At 48.4% G+C, this 16,101-nt stretch overlaps 1 protein-coding gene across 1 annotated transcript in view; it reads right to left on the bottom strand.

The window, feature by feature from the left end:
- Acss1 (acyl-CoA synthetase short chain family member 1) overlaps positions 1 to 15,835 on the bottom strand; it is a 47,947-nt gene extending 32,112 nt beyond the window's left edge. The window contains exons 1-2 of the mRNA XM_027421563.2: positions 15,523 to 15,835; positions 6,784 to 6,880 (exon numbers count right to left, since the gene is read on the bottom strand). Of these exons, the coding sequence (XP_027277364.1) occupies positions 6,784 to 6,880; positions 15,523 to 15,835 (410 nt within the window). The remainder of the gene's footprint in view (positions 1 to 6,783; positions 6,881 to 15,522) is intronic.
- Between the last annotated feature and the right edge of the window lie 266 nt (positions 15,836 to 16,101).

Here is a 16,101-nt window from a genome sequence, read left to right as displayed (position 1 = left end):
GCCTCAAATCAAGCCTTCCCAGACCTCCATAACTGATGTCTAAGGAGTGACTTCCTGATTCCTATCACTTCAACCCAAAGAGACCAGCACCTTCTGGTCATAATGGAAGACACTCTGGTTCAAGACATAAATAGGTTCTTGGGGAGGTGGCTCCAGCTGAAGGTTCCCCCATCTCCACCCTGACTTGGGTATGTGCTATATATATGCCAGTACTGTCACCTGGATAAGGGGAGCCCCCCTCCCCCACGGTACAGAACCCATTCTGCACTTCCCTGTGGCTTTCTTCAGTAATGCCCAATGTCCAGTCTAGCATACCAGGAGGATACCTTCCCCTAGATGCTCACTGAGACCTTGGAGGCAGGCAGGCAGCATCCTAATGGCCACACTGCAACTGTAGACCCTGTTGCCTCCTAGGAGTGTGTCCCACCAACTACAAAGGCCCAGTACAGAACCACAAACATCAGCACCGTGAAAACCATGGCACAGGTCCATGGTGTTATCCTTTCTTAAAGAGCATTGGCCCCTGCTCTTTGCACTATTTTACAATGCTAGTTACCCCACCACCACCCCCACAACTAGCATTGAAGAACATTGGTGTCATCCAATCCCTCCTCTCTCAGATTTAGCCAGAACTGAAGGATGGGTCCAAATGCTACAAGGGTCATGAAAGCAGGGAGGGGGTACTATGGAAGAAAGAAGGGGACCAATAAGATGAAAGAGGGGGAAGAAGGGAACCAATAAGATGGAAGAAAGGCACAGGGGAGGGTGATGGGAGCTAATGAATATCAGCAAGGCACAGTGATCTGCATATAAGAAAATGATGTAATGAAACCTGTTATTTTGTGCACTAAAAAGAAAAACTGACCTTAGGGTTTGTCATCTGGGTTCCCATTCAAAATCATACCTCTACAGTGAGCCAGCCAATGAGAAGAAGACCTGGGGACCCTCTCCCCTGGTCATGCTTGTGGACTGCAGAGCCTCTGTCAGTTCCTAACTTGTCCCCTCCCCAGCCTAGAAATGTGGGCTGAAACCCTCAAGCACAGAAGGTAGGGCCCCACCAATCATGCCAGCAACTTCACAAAGCCTCATCAATCCTACCACACATACCCCGAGTCTCTGCAATGTCCAACTGAGGTGTTTGGGTTGTCATATGAGAGGCACTCAGGGGGTAAGAAGGGGCCCTGCCCAAGTGCCATCTGGTCACTACCTCAGGAAGGACCAGATTATCCATGTTTTGTCTGGTGGCTTCCTTCAACCACTATCCACAAGCCTGACAGGGACTCAGCCTACTGTTACCCTGTGGTCACACAGCCTACTTGCCAGGAGGTGAGCACAGGGCATACAAGCTGAACTCCAATCTCAGGTGCCCTCTGGCAGAGTGTGCCAGGGAACTGGCTCCATCCGTCTCACTACTCACAGCTCTGAGTTTATGACCACATACAAAAGAACATGTGAAGTAGGTTATTACCGGCCAGGGTGCAGAATACATGGTCCTGAAGGGCACAGGTGTGTCTACCCATGGACAAAGGCTAATAAGTCACACAGGGTGTGTCTTCCCACAGGACGGTAACACAGCCCACACAAAGCACAAAGCAGATCAGTACCCATGCTGTGGGGGGTTGATTTAAAAGGTGTGCGAGTGGGAGTGTACCTGTGTGTGTTTGCCTCCACACATGGGCACACTGTGGTGACTCTTATGAGTTCCCAGGATAGTGGTGTCACTCAGGGCTGAACCCCCACATGGCTGGGTAAAGGAGTTGTTAGTTCACCAAACCAGAGTCCTCAGAAATACACTTGTTGAGAGAACTCATCAGACCCAGTGGTGAGAGGCCCTGGGCACCTGAGGAAGGTGACACACCAGTGTTCATCCCTGAGGAGCTAAATGCCAGGCCAGATGCTGACACGGCTCATTCTGATCGCCTTCATCCCAGGTTCCATCAAGCTGCAGAAACATCTGCTGACCTGGCCCTTAGCACTTGATGTGGGTTCATGGCACTGGGACTTGCTGATGCAGGGCCAAGCTGTGGCTCCCCACCCACACCAGGCATTGGCCCAGAAACAAACAACTCCATCTCTCTGAGTCTGCATCCTTATCTGTAGGGCTGGATTTAAAACTATGTCAGAAAAAAAAAAAAAACAGTATTTGGGGAGCTAGATAGAAGAACTAGTAATTCACAAGGAGCAAAAACAGTAACTTAAAATATAGGTTTGGGCTGGGTATTGGTGGCGCATGCCTTTAATCCCAGCACTCGGGAGGCAGAAGCAGCCGGATCTCTGTGAGTTCGAGGCCAGCCTGGTCTTCAGAGCGAGTGCCAGGCCAGGCTCCAAAGCTACAGAGAAACCCTGTCTTGAAAAGACAAAAATACAGGTTTGAGCTACGCAGGATTTGCATTGGTCAAAATCTAGCAAATGGGTTCATTGCTGGTAAATTTCATATCAAAAGAGAAAAGTAAGCTCATACTATCTATCCTCTGGTTGATCACATGCATGTTGGAGAGCTTGGGAGAAGAGCACTCGACAGGTCTGAGTGACTGAGACATATCTCCCTAGGGACTCATGTGTTTGAACACTTGTTTCCCAGCAACTGGTACTGTTTAGAAACATAAGAAAGCAGAACCTTGCTGAAGTAAGTGGGTCACTCGGGAGCAGGTCCTAAGGGTTATGGTCTGGCCCTACTTCCTTCCTGAACTCTCTCTGCCTCCTGACTTCCACACAATGTGACTGTCTCATGTTCCAGCCACCACAGAACAGCCCACTGCTATTCTTCCATCAGCATGACAGACTGTATGCCCTCAAACAGTGAGCCAAAGGTAAGCTTCTCCTCACCTCATTTGCTTCTTGTCATATAGTTGGTGGGGGTGATGGGAAAGGCAGCGAATACAGTACTGATACCCACAACTCACTTTGAAATGCCCCAGAGAACAGGACAGACACACAGACAAGGGGTAGAGACACCACACCATGAAACAACTGCAAAATGTAGGTGGCAAATAGATGGCTGCACTGTTTCAAGTTTTTCATAACAAAATGTTGAAAATAATAAAAATTAGTATTGCTCTTCGTTTCTAATCAAACCATAATCTTTAAAGTAATTCTGGTATGGTGTTTTGAACAATATTCACTGGCCAGCTGCTGATCACAGCCATCTCTAGCTCTCATTGGTATTTTTGCAGTTTGATGCAGACGCTCAGCTCAGCCTCCTGGGCCAACCCTGTAAAGTCATTTTCACTGCACCAACCAACCCATTTTACAGAGAGGGGAGTGGTGCCCTGGGAGACCACACAGCTTTGCCAGACCATCCGCCAAGAGGACATTTTGAACCAATGAGGACCAGGGGTAAAAACATGACAAAGGCCAGGGTGCCAATCAAGGAGATTCTTTCTACAGGTCATCTGAGACTCCCAGGTCCTGTTTATATGCAGCTGTCCCAGCCACCTTTAAGCTTCCTAGAACCAGAAAAACATATCACCATCACCTGTAACAACAACAACCCCTCAGGGTTCTCTCTTGTTTTCTTTGCAGTGCCAGATATTAACTTCAGGGCCCACTGTTATGTCACTTAGCTACAGCTGCAACCCTTGTGTTTTCTTTGTGTATTGTTTGGGGTGGTGTGTGTGTGCGTGTGTGTGTGTGTGTGTGTGTGTGTGTGTGTGTGTGTGTGTGTGTGTGTGTGCGCGCGCGCGCGCGTGTGTGCGCATTGAGACAGAGGCCAGGCTGGCCTCACATTTGTCATCTTCCAGCTTCCTATCCCCTGTGTTGGTGTGCACCACCATCCCCAGCCACACTGAGTTTCTTTAAACTGTCAGGGGTATAGTTTAGCTCAGTGGCAGGGCACTTGCCTGACATGACCGATGCCCTGAATTTGATCCCTAGCAGAAGAACACCAAAAAAAAAAAAAAAAAAAAAAAAAAAAAGTGAGTCTAAGAGTCTGGAGCTTGACCTTTGAGTCTACAGGGCTTGTGACTATCCTGGGGCAGCTTTGAGTGCCTCCCCACAGGGTATCTGGAAGGAAATCACATTATTCCAGAGAGAATATGGTAAGTACATGTGTGTCTGTCTGTCTCTCTACATGACAACCAGTAGCAAGTCAAACACCTAAAATGGCCAGGGAAAGGGCTAACTAAGGGCCTTCACAAACTTGCTGCAGTTACAGTGTGTGTAACATTTTGCCCTAATGGCAGACACAGCCATCTAGTTCTAAGCCATCAGAGACCAATCAAAGCACCTTGGACAAACTCTGCATGTTTATAGAGGGGCAGCTTAGTAAACACTTCACTTGTACTCAAAAATTAGTCTGGCTGACTGGGAGCTGCTTCGTTCCCATCAACCTCAAGTATCTCTTGACTTTAATGAGCTGGCTGCAATCCTGAGCATTCCATGTGGTTTACCTTTAACTTTCAACCACAAATTTCAGCAGCTCACAGACTGCCAAATACTGCTGCATCCGGCCACAGGGCATTCCTAGTGACCTGCCTATCAACAGTTCTAAGCATACCTGGGATGGGGACTGGAGGAAACACCAGTCCTTCTGGCAGCATCAGGGCAGAACCCCAGCTGTCTAGTTAGTGCCTCTGGCCTGCCCAAGCAACTGCCTCAGCCTCTTTTTAGAAGGATGTATGTGGACATGCACATGGAGGGGGAAACAAAATCCTTAAGAAGTAGCTGAACTAGCCAATTCACACAAGCAGCACTCCCAAGATCCCCTGTACAGAAGCCATCCAGGAATCTCCTCATCCAGTCTGACGGATTCCAGGCTCCTGGAAGTAAGATGCTGTTGGTCTGTGGGCCACGTGGAGGCTGAAGCCAGGTACCAGAGAAAAGAAACCAACACAGGCCCTGAGCTCAAGCCTGCAAGGAAGAGAATATCAAAGTATGTAACAGCCCTTTAGCTATGAAGGCTACAATATGCTGGTTGGATGGGTAGATGAAGGGCTGAGCGGGCCAGTAACACTGCCAGGGACTACTGTTGCCTTGGGGCTGGAGAGTTGGTTCAGTGGCTAAGAACAGGTTCTGTTTTTGCAGAAGAGTCCAGTTACTGACATCCACATCAGGAGGCCCACAACCACCTCTACCTCTGGCTCCAGAGGATCCAATATTCTCATCTGGACTCTGTGGGGACCTGCACTCTGAAGCACATACCCACACATATATATACATAATTTAAAAATAATCAGAATACCTATTTTAAAGTCACCTTGCTTTCTACAAAAGGCAACCCAAGCACTGTATTCCAGGATTGAATCTGGTCTGGAATAAAACTAGAATTCCAGAAGCAAGTGGGAAATGAGTGTCCAGTTGCTCCTAAGTTTCCTGAGCATCCACAAGTAACTGGTGTGCTCAGAACCATGGCCCAAAACTGTTTCTATGAACACTTCTTCTATGCCCCCTTCATAGCCAGGTCCCAACTACCAGACCATCTCCCTGCCCCCAGGACATGGTATTCTCCATTAGCAGCTGAATCTCAACTTAAACAACCTCAGAGAGACCTTCTCTCGTTATTCAGACTAAATATTCTGCCATGCTTTGGTTGTTATTGCAACATATTCTAACCAGTAGTAACTGATATAAAGGCATGAAACAAGTACTTGCTAGATGACTGATTGGATATGGAAAGCCTGAAGCTTACCTGGAGCAGAATAATCATACACAGAACACCTGATGAGGAGACACAGAACACATGGTGGCCTAGAGACATCATTGTAAAGATAAATTGTGTTTTTAGCCAAAAGGATTTTTTTCAGTGCTAGGGATAGAACCCTAGGGTCCATATCAACTGGGAAAGCATGCTGTCGTTGAGTTACACCTTTGCTCAGCTAATGAGACATCACTAACGAGGCAATATCCTCCCTGCTGTAGCACAGCATCTGTGAGCAAGACAACCCAGAGGCAGCAGCTTCAGATGGCCAGTTAGCCAAGGACCTGTCTAAAACACCATCAGTCTGTGGCCAAATTTCCCTGAATGTTCCCTACCTCATCTAAAAACATTAATACTTTGTCACTCTCTTGGTACTCGGTGCCCCTTGGTACTAGTTTCCACTTATGAAACCAAAGAACATTATCAGCCTTTAAAAAAACATTTTTAAAACTTGTATTAATTATCACCCCACCCACCACGCCCATCATAAGGTATATAGAGAAAGGTCAGTAGCTGACACTGATGACTGAGTAGTTCTTTGCTTCCAGTTTAGGCCATTACGAAATAATGACAGAAGGCAAAATGGTGGGAGAGATCCTGGAGTTCAATGGGTCAAATCAAGATCTGTTACTATGTGACTTTGGGCAGGCCACTTAATCTCTGTGCATTTCACATCAATGATAAGGGACGCTGGTGGTGAGTGCTCCAAGGGTGCTGTCAACATCCAGGCTCTGGTAGCTCATGGCTCCTGTGGATGAGTTTGCCTCATCTCATCTGGGTAACTTCAGCCCAGGGTACTGTTGGACAGATGTTCTGTGTGCTCTGATACCTCCACAGCCTGCCTTGTCCACATCCCCTTTGCCTGGGATAACAAAGCATGCCCCAAAGCTGAAACATCTCCTGATGTTCAGAAAATTCCATGTCCTGAGCCAGACACAGCAGCAGAACTGGGCTAATGCCTCCCCAATCCCTAACATCACTACAGGAATCTTCAGACATCCCGTATCACCAAGCACACACAGAGCCTGAGTCCTTCCAGAATTTGTGTTAATGGTTGCAGCAGGGACCATGCACTTTCCCCAAGACCAAACTGTAGAAAGGTTCAGGTTCCCCCTTGGGTGCCGAGAGTCCCAAGTGACACACAGTACCTGTAAGTGATCCTCACTTCAGTCCCAGGTTCATCTCTCTCCCAAATCAAAGCTATGGCCTCAGGGGACTTCTGCACATGCTGATCCAGGCAGTTGACTATGTAAAGAAAAGTTAACAGATGTTATTCTGGATGCTTTGGAAGAGGGTGAAGTGGAATTTGATCTGCTGTGGTTTGCTATTCCTCCAGAGCAGGATCTCCTCCTGCAGAAAGGGTGTTTGCCACAACTGCAAAAAACAGACACAATCACTATACAAATGGGATCTGTTCTGCAAGGTGACCTTCCACACAGACTCTGAGGTCATCACAGCTTTCCAACAGTCACCACACTGGCTGCATGTGGCATCTCTACCCAAGACTCTGTGTAATAGGCACTGAGCTGGACATGCCTTTCAAGAAAGTCCTGCTCCCCTCCCACTCTGTTACCCAAGCTCAGCTCACATGACTTACTGGAAAAAACACAAGGTCAGTGGGCTGGTTTACAAAAACCTGAGGATTAGTGGGCTCAGTTCTGCTGACATCCTGTTCACTGATTATTTGATTTTAAAGGTGAGCTTAACCCCGGGCTGGTTCACACGGTGACCCCGTCTTCCCAACCACGTTCCCAGCAGTGTCCTCCAATCATCTGAGGTGGACTGTGGCAGGTGTCACATACTTTTTCCAACAGAACACTGGGGCTGAAGTTACCCAGACAAGACAAATGCACTCACAGAAGTTAAGAGCAACTAGGGATAGCAACAGTAACTGTTGGGGCCTGGCTGTAGACAGTGCTCTTGAGGGCCTGCTGCCAGTATTTCTCATCGCCAATGTGAAATGTACAGAGACTGAACAGCCTGCCCAAGGTCACAGAGTAACAGATCTGGATTTGACTCAGACTAGTTCCAGCATTCCTCACACTGCCCTCCACTGTGTGCCTGTAATGGTTCAAACAGGCCACCAAGAAACTGTTCTATGCAGCAAATGGAAGAAAGCTGAGCCCAACCTGTGGCAAAAGGGAGGGGAGATAGGAAAAGGTGTGATTCCACAGACAGATGAAACTTAGAGCTGTGGAGAACAGTGGAGCAGCAGGCAGGTGAGAATAGATGGCTCCTATGATGAGTGGAAAAACAAGGCTGTTAGGGAAGAAAAAGCTAGCTTCACAGCTGAATGTGACCCCAGGCTATCTAGCTTAGCAGTGTGGTGCTCTCTCTCTCTCTCTCTCTCTCTCTCTCTCTCTCTCTCTCTCTCTCTCTCTCTCTCCCCACCTCGTGTGTGTGTGTGTGTGTGTGTGTGTGTGTGTTTGCCACTGTGTGTACAGGGATGTCCAAATACCAAGAGCTTTCATGCTAAAGTCATAGTTTTATGACCTCTAAGCAGTCAGCAAAGAGGTCACCCTTTTTGATACAGGGCCACGTCCCCAGCTGCCTGGCCATGGAGGTGACTCTGAGCTGGTCTTGACAAGTTAGGAAGGGTCACCTGAGAATCAATGCTACAGATGTCCTGAAGGAAAATCAGGATAGGACTGGTTAAGAGCAGGAAGTCTGGGCTGCTCTGGACACCTGGGAGGTAAATCGCAGTCCTCCACCCACCTAGCTGTACTGAGAAGCCACAGATGTATAGGCACGGGGAATCCTTCTTCCCCGGAGAGTGACTGGTTCTGAACTAAGACCCTCAGCATTGCAAAGCTCAGCAAGGTACCCTGCCTGTTTAATGCCAAGAAGGAAGGCAAGCTGAGATGAGAAGAAGGCCTGGCATAGGCTGGATAGTTAGGTGTTCCCGTGTATCTCTTCCTGGGGCTGACAGAAGGCACAAATCTAGGCAGCTCAGAATAGATATCCAAATCCAGTGTTTCCCAGAGGCCTCCCACACAGAGGAGATGTTAGATCACTGATTACCAAGGCCACCAAAGACATTCCTCTCCCTGCTGGACAAGCTGAGCCCAAAGAGCTCCCCTTGCCCCGGGGTCTTTGCACTGGTTTTCCCTGCCTGACACTGCCACCCCTCCTGTACATGCTACAGATCTTAGCCTATATCTCTCTCACTGCACAGACCCCTGGCTATGCACCCCATGCTTCTCACCCTTGAGTGGTATCAGACTCCCCGAAGAGAAGCATACCAGCCTTTAGCAGAGCCTGTGCATTTTAAGCAAACAGTCTTGCTGCAGCCTATCTTGGAACCACACACTGGCAGATAGATGCCTGTGTGTTTATATGTACAGCCACTATGTATGTAGCTTTCAGATTCCATGGGGATTCTGTTTCTCTCTCTTCCTCCTTGAATGTAGGGGGTGGGGTAAATAAATGTCTTTGCTAGCCCTGTGCAACACCTGGCTGTGCCTTACTGGCTGGCAGCCTGGAGCTGCCTGAAAAACCCTTGAGTCTGGCCCTTGGCCAGCCACCCACTAACTACAGGCAATGTCCTTGTCATCTACATCAAGTCTCAGCTTTCTAGTCCACAGAGTGGTATAGCAACCCCCGACTCTGGGTGAGCCTAAGAATTAGTTGCCCCCTAGTGTGTCATAAGAGTGGGTCTGAGGATGTCACAGTGTTCCCAAGGGACATGCCAATAGAATAATCCCATTCCTTAGGGCCACCACAGTACAGGGCCTAACAGAACCACGGCCCTAAAATGCCACATTCATGGTGGCTTTTACCGCATATTTATGATTCGTCTGCTACCTCAGTGACAGGGAATAAAAGAAAGGCAGGATGGGGCAGAGAGAAAAAGAGAGAAGCAGAGAGAGGAAGGTTCAGAGGAAAGAGGAAGGGAAGGAAGAGAGAAGGAGAGAAGTGAGGAAAGAGTAAAAGGCCAAAGGGAACTTGTGGGAAAGGGAAGAGAGGAGCTGGAGAAATGAAGGAAGGTGTGGAGGACACTCTCCCTGTATATACACAATCTCTACATTTAAAAAGGTCACAACCCAAAGAACTGGGCAGTGGGACAAGAAAATTCCACCTTCAAGCCTTTACAGGAAGAACTGGGTCAGGGCCCAGCACAACTGAAGGCGGAGCTCAAACCCTACCTCCTACTTTGAGCCTTCCAAGTCCCCAGCACACAGTGAGCTTCTGAGAGACCCACACCATGTAGCACTTCCTTATTCTGACCAGGAGTCCCCATTCTGGGGCACGATGCTCCTTCCCCCACCATCTGGGTTACAAGGGCCATAAGGTTCCTTTCTCATGGGGACTGGTTGAGGGTCACAGTTCTTCCCCAGCCCTGTGGAAATCTTGAGCACATTACCCCAATACAGATTAACTTGTTTACTGTGATAAATACAAATTAAAGGAAACCATTGTTTGGATGCAAGCTCTAGCACAAACCAGACTAAAAATCAAAATGGAGTTGTTCATGCTGAAGTTCACATAACCAAGCTGAAACATGACTGCTTATCAGACCTTTGGAGAAATCAAGATGGGAGACACAAAAATTAGAGCCAAACTTTTCAGTGTGCCTGGTGGTGAAGTCCCCACACACACACCTATATGCTTATACAGAAAAGGAAAGAGAACAGAGGCTAGGTGAGCTGTTCACTATTTTCATATTGTCCTATCTCCCTGTCCCTGCCTTTCAAGGGAAGTGACTGAAAGAGCCAATCAGTTTCCTGATCTCTATTGTGCTTTTCTCAGCCCCTTTCTGTCTATGAAAGCAAGCTGTCAATATTTGATATATTTTATGAGACTAAATGTCCAACTGAGAATGTTAAACCACATCATTTGGATTTGTAATCTGTTTGTTTCAGCTCAGATGCTCTGAAAATGGTTATTTACCACTGTTTCTGAGGTTGGGCCTTGGTGTCTCCATCTATATAACAGGACGCTAACCATTCCATGTTTGTATTATTAAGAATGGGATATGGCCCTTGAGATCAGGATGCCTGCTCAGCCATGGGCTCCATCTCAGTCACTGTAGTACATGGCCCAGCCCAGATCCTTACACAGTCTATGAGCAGTTAATGTTTGAGAATGAATCAGAGATTTTTAGTTTTATTAACAACACAAAAAATTACAGGAGCGTTATTATCTCCTTTAGAAAGATGATACACAATAATGTAGGAATCTTCAAACTCCCACCCCTAATCCTACAGGGCTAGGAATGGAATGCAGGGTTTCCCACATGCTAAGCAAGTGCTCAACTACTAAGCCACACCCCTAATCCAAAAGCTCTGATTGGTTGTTTAAATATATCCCCCTCGTACCCAGCTCAAATTTAAGTGAACCCAGAACACAAAGCTTCAATCCATGAAAAGAAACTGGGGTTAGTAACTACACTGAGGATTGACAATGGCTTTCTTTAAATAGCAAACTTCCCTGGCACATTTGGAGAACTTTCATTCCGTAAGTTGTATTTGCCAACTTTCCAGAAGCAACTGCTATTTAAAGCAAACCATGCTTCTGACAAGTGAGAAGAATTCTGATTCTTCCAGAAACTCCACCTCATGAGATTGGAGCTACATTTTCCTTTGGAGTTCCTTAAAAAATGTAGACAAACTTTGTCTGCCATCACATCATCTCAGAATCAGCCTGATCTCTGAGTCACCGCCATCGAGGAAAGAACATCAGCAACATGACTTCTATTTGTGCATTGTTCCTAAAGCATCAAGAAGGCTGCTGGTAGCACTCGGTGGAAAAGTGCCAGCCTAGCCTAGCCTAAAACCCTATGCTCCATGCCCAACATAGGAAGAGGAGGAGAAGGAGGAGGAGGAGGAGGAGAAAAAGCACCCAAGAAGTCTCAGTATTCAATGGTTAGTTGAATAGCTCATTTAAGCCAGGCATGATGGTAATATACCTCTATGTCAGTACTTAGGAGGCAGAGAAACAGGTGGATCTCTGTGAATTCCAGGTCAGCTTGGTCTACACATGAGACCTTGTCTCCAAAAAGCTCATACGTATACTCTTGCATTGAAATAATCAGACTCAAGGTCTGGGATTTAAAAAATAGGACTAGATGTGTGTGGTGAAAGCAACATATGTACCATGACACCCTGGTTTTGGATTTGCAGTTTCCTGGCATCCTGGGTGTATATACACAGAGAAAAAGTAATTATGAAGCCCTACAGAGAATGGAGCCAAATGACCAAGCCCAGAAAGGATCCCTTTTTACAGTGTGGATTTCCAAAGACCCTACTTTGAAGTATTTTTCATAAGGCATTAGAGGCAAATCAAGGAAGAGCCTGGAGACTGTACCTCCCCACAAGCCAAGGAGCTTCCATCATCACAGCTCACTGTCAGAGCTTGGGGTGGACACAGTGTGTGGTTCCTTGAGTGCTTCAGGACATCCTCCAATGCCTTACTTCACATTCATGCCAGGCTATGGGGTTCAAACATATGGGATCCATTTCAGGTGGACACAGTACTCAGCATCATTCCTGAAGGATAAACTCAAGGCCACTGTTTCCACCACCTGTCTCATTAACATTTAACAGCAGTAGGTGGTTAGGACGGCAATGTCCTAAGGACAGTTGTCAAGAGCTTTACAAGCTTCATCTCACCTAATCCTAACAAGAGCCCCAGCTGTGTGTGCTGAGAACCACATCTGATAGGGAGGGAACAAGTGCAAACAAGAGCCCTCCCCAGCTCAAGCAGGCTGTGCAGAAGAAGCCTCAATCTCTGCACGATTCTCTTGACCCTCTGGACACAAAACTTTCCATGAACCTAGCCAGTACACAGGGGAAAAAGCCTTGTGTGGTTTGGGGAACAAGTTTCAAGTAAGCCCAGCCTGAAATCTCACTTATCACAACTGTATGAATTCATTCTCTGGAACTGTGATGAAATAACAGAGGATGACTATCTTTACAAAAGGAAAACAATTATTTATATCCTAGTTCAAAGGCCTGCATCTGGTGACTCCTCTACCCCCTACCCCCAGGGAGTCCTAAGACGATGCAGAGACATCAGTTATCTCTTCTGGCCTCTCCCTCTTATAAAACACCACAATCTGAACCTTATGCCTCTGCCCTGATAACCTCTTCTAATCCTAGTTACCTCCCTCATAATACCTGACAAAGGGACTTTACTGGGGAGTTCAGGGGATGAACCATATTCCAAGCACAGCACCAGTTTGGGCCCCAAAACTAGGAAGTGAGAAACTGGCTTGAGACAAAGGGTGGGCCCTGTCCAGAGTCCTGACCTAGGACCTCAGAGGGTAATAAAATGGTCTTGTATCCTGCAGCACTGCTAAATTGAAAGTACGTAACAATGGTAACTACAATAGTGTTCCAGGACACACTCCTATCTTTAGTTCACATATAAGGAAACGTGGGAAGTGCAGCACAGTATGAACTGAGAACTCAATGTAGCTCAAAAGGCACAGCTGAAACCACCAAACTATGCTGAACCAAGCACCTGCAGCTGGAAGATGCCCAGCCAACAGGTTTCTAAATCTAAGGGTCTAGAGAGGGCCACAGAATTTGCATTGCTAAAAGCTCCCCAAGAAGGCTGCTGGTCCAAGACCATGCTTTGAGAAGCATTAGTCTGGATATCCCTGAAAGGCCAATATCGTCACTCACACTTTTTGGAACAAGCTGGCATTGTCACACAAGACAAACAAATCAGACCCAAACAGTTCAACCACTTCCCAGCTTTCTAGGTGGCTCCCAGGGCAGCTGCAGTCTGTCCCCTTTTCACACTATGACCTCTGGGGTTTGCAGATGCTGGTAAAGGACAAAGATGCTGCTGATAGATTGACAGCCAGGCATTCGGAGAAGCTGCTTTTCCTACAGGTCAGCTTGCTCCCGGCTCCCACTCTAAAGGTGGAAGAACAGAGGCCAAAGAATTCCATGAAGACCACACCCAAGCCTCACCATAAGGTCAATACCATTCCTTATCAGCTGTAAGCTTGGGTGTCCCCTTGGCTTTGGCCTCTTAAGCCCAGGGGGATTTCCAAAGAAGCCACACACTTTGTGCCCTCTTCCTTCTGCAAACTGCTTTACTCACTTCAAAGGCACATTCCATCAATTCTACAGTCCCAGGAACTTCTTCCCCCAAGTTCAAGATTTTGCTGACTCAAATCTAAAGGCAACACTTATCTAGTAAGAGACTCATTTAGATTAAACTTGCCAAGTAATATACAAAATGGGAAAAATATGACTGGTCCAAAGTTTCTTTAAGGTGTTGTGCTTTAAAAAAAAAAAAAAACAGACACCACCTATAATTTCTGGGTATAGTAATTCAAAATTGATAATGGCTTATTATTGATTACCAATAAGTCTGGACAAGGTTCTGCATCTCCCAGCACAGCCAAGTATTACTTCCCTAACTACAAATGGGGAAGCTGAGATGCACCAAAGTTAATGCAATGGATGCAGCAGACACCAGATCCCATCCTAACCTGTGGTCCTTGAACAAAGCATTGCCATACCAGGGTGGCATTCAGTTTTTCTTTCTTTCTTCCTTCCTTTCTTTCTTTCTTTCTTCCTTTCTTTCTTTTTGCAGATTTTTTATTTGAATTAGAAACAAGATTTTTTACATGACAATCCCAGTTCCCTCACCCTCCCGTCCTCCCCTACCACCACCACCACCCCAATAAAACCCTACCTATCACATATCCTTTCTGCTTCCCCTGGATGGTGAGGCCTCCCATAGGGTGTCATCAGAGTCTATCATATCCTTTGGGATAGGGCCTACGCCCACCCCCGTGTGTCTTGGCTGAGGGAGTATCCCTCTAGGTGGAATGGGCTCCCAAAGTCCACACCTATGCTAGGGATAAGTACTGAACTACTGCAAGAGGTCCGGTAGATTTCCGAGGTTTCCTCACTGAAACCCATGTTCCTGGGGTCTGGATCAGTCCCACGCTGGTATCCCAGCTATCAGTCTGGGGAGCAAGAGCTCCCCATGCAGTTTCTTTCTTATGCATCTCTGACCTCACTCCAACCCCACTGGAAGGCAGAAGTCCTTGAACCCCTGCTGTGCACCAGAGGCTCAGCCTGTCAGTCCAGCCCTTCCTTCAGTCCCTGGGACTTCTCAGTGCTTCCAACCCCAGCAGCATGGAATTCAGGCTCATTGGAAAACAGTTAGTGACTGATGTGTCCCTTTTGGAGAACGAGGAGGCTTCATGACCCAAGCTGGCCTTGAGCTCAGCTCAGCTCCTCCTGACTCAGCCTCCAGAGTGCTGGGGTTGTCTGCCTTTAACACTGTAGACGTTTGTCTTTGGGGTGCAGTTCTGAGACCCAGAACTTCCTGCCCACACGCCCCTGAGGGAGGAGATAACCAGTTCCCTCCCAGCCGCAGGCGCGTTCTTCCTTCTGCACCCACCAGGGCTCTGTTTACACTGCAGGGTTTGTCCCCTGGGGAGCTGCTGCTAACGCTAGCTAGCACCGTAGCTGATGGTAACAACCTACACACTGCGTTTATCCCGCTGACCTGGGGGGCCCTGGGCAGAAAAGGTCTGGGTTCTTGGAGCATGCGCTCTCTCCACCTAGGCCTGTCTGGGGTCGTAAGCTGTATGCCCATCGTTCTAGGGAACCCTGAGATTAAAGTCTGAAGAAAGTCCCACCCAGAATCTGCGCTAGGATAGGCCATTCTGATCTCAAACGGGCTACCTTAAGTTTTCAGCTTGAGCCAGCGCTGCACGTTTGGGCGCGTAGTTGGTGCCCTGCTGGCTGCAGTCTCTGGACCGGGTGGGATGCAGGTCAGGGTGACGTGGCACAAGAATTAGAGTGGGTGGTGAAGCATACTGGGGACAGGGGCCAAGGCCTGGGCACAGCTGCTACTGACAGGGGCCTCCCGAGTCTCGGCGGGACGTAGCTGGTCCCCAGCAACCCACTCACCAGACACATTCAACTGGCCTCCCAGGAACCAGCCGATCTTGCCCGTCCTAAAGTCGCAGTCCCAGACAGTGTGGTAGGGGGTGTCCCAAACTAGTGTGTCACGGGCCAGCGGCCCCCAGAAGGCGGCTGGCTCTTGGGCCGCTTGAGCGCTCAACGCAGGGTATGAGCCTGGCTGCGCTGCGAGGGAAACGCTGCCTAGGAGCCGAGTGGCGGTCGATCGGGACACGCTCAGCAACCACCCCGATTGTCCGGAGCGCCGGTGCAGGCCACGCAGCAGTCGCCCCACACCGCTGCCCAGGCTGCGCGCCGCCATCTCGCCCGACGCCCCACGCGAGTGCGGGAGCCTGGGCGCCCCTAAGAGTCTCCACCGCCCCGCCCCGGCTCCGCCTCCGCGGCCACCACCCACTACTCCCTGCTTCGCAGAAGCGGCTTCCTTGAGCCTGCCCCGGCCCCACCTCTTCTCCCTGCCTGAAGAGGGGTGCGAGCAGTGGGGGGGGGGGGAGGGGGGCTGGGGATGGGAGTGGGGGCGGAGTTGCTGTGCGCCTAGTGTCAGGATAGCCCGCGCTTTTGACTTCAGGT

The sequence above is a fragment of the Cricetulus griseus genome, chromosome 6 (assembly GCF_003668045.3).
Source record: "Cricetulus griseus strain 17A/GY chromosome 6, alternate assembly CriGri-PICRH-1.0, whole genome shotgun sequence".
NCBI classification, from domain to species: Eukaryota; Metazoa; Chordata; class Mammalia; order Rodentia; family Cricetidae; genus Cricetulus; species Cricetulus griseus.
This window is presented reverse-complemented; position numbering and strand designations above follow the sequence as displayed.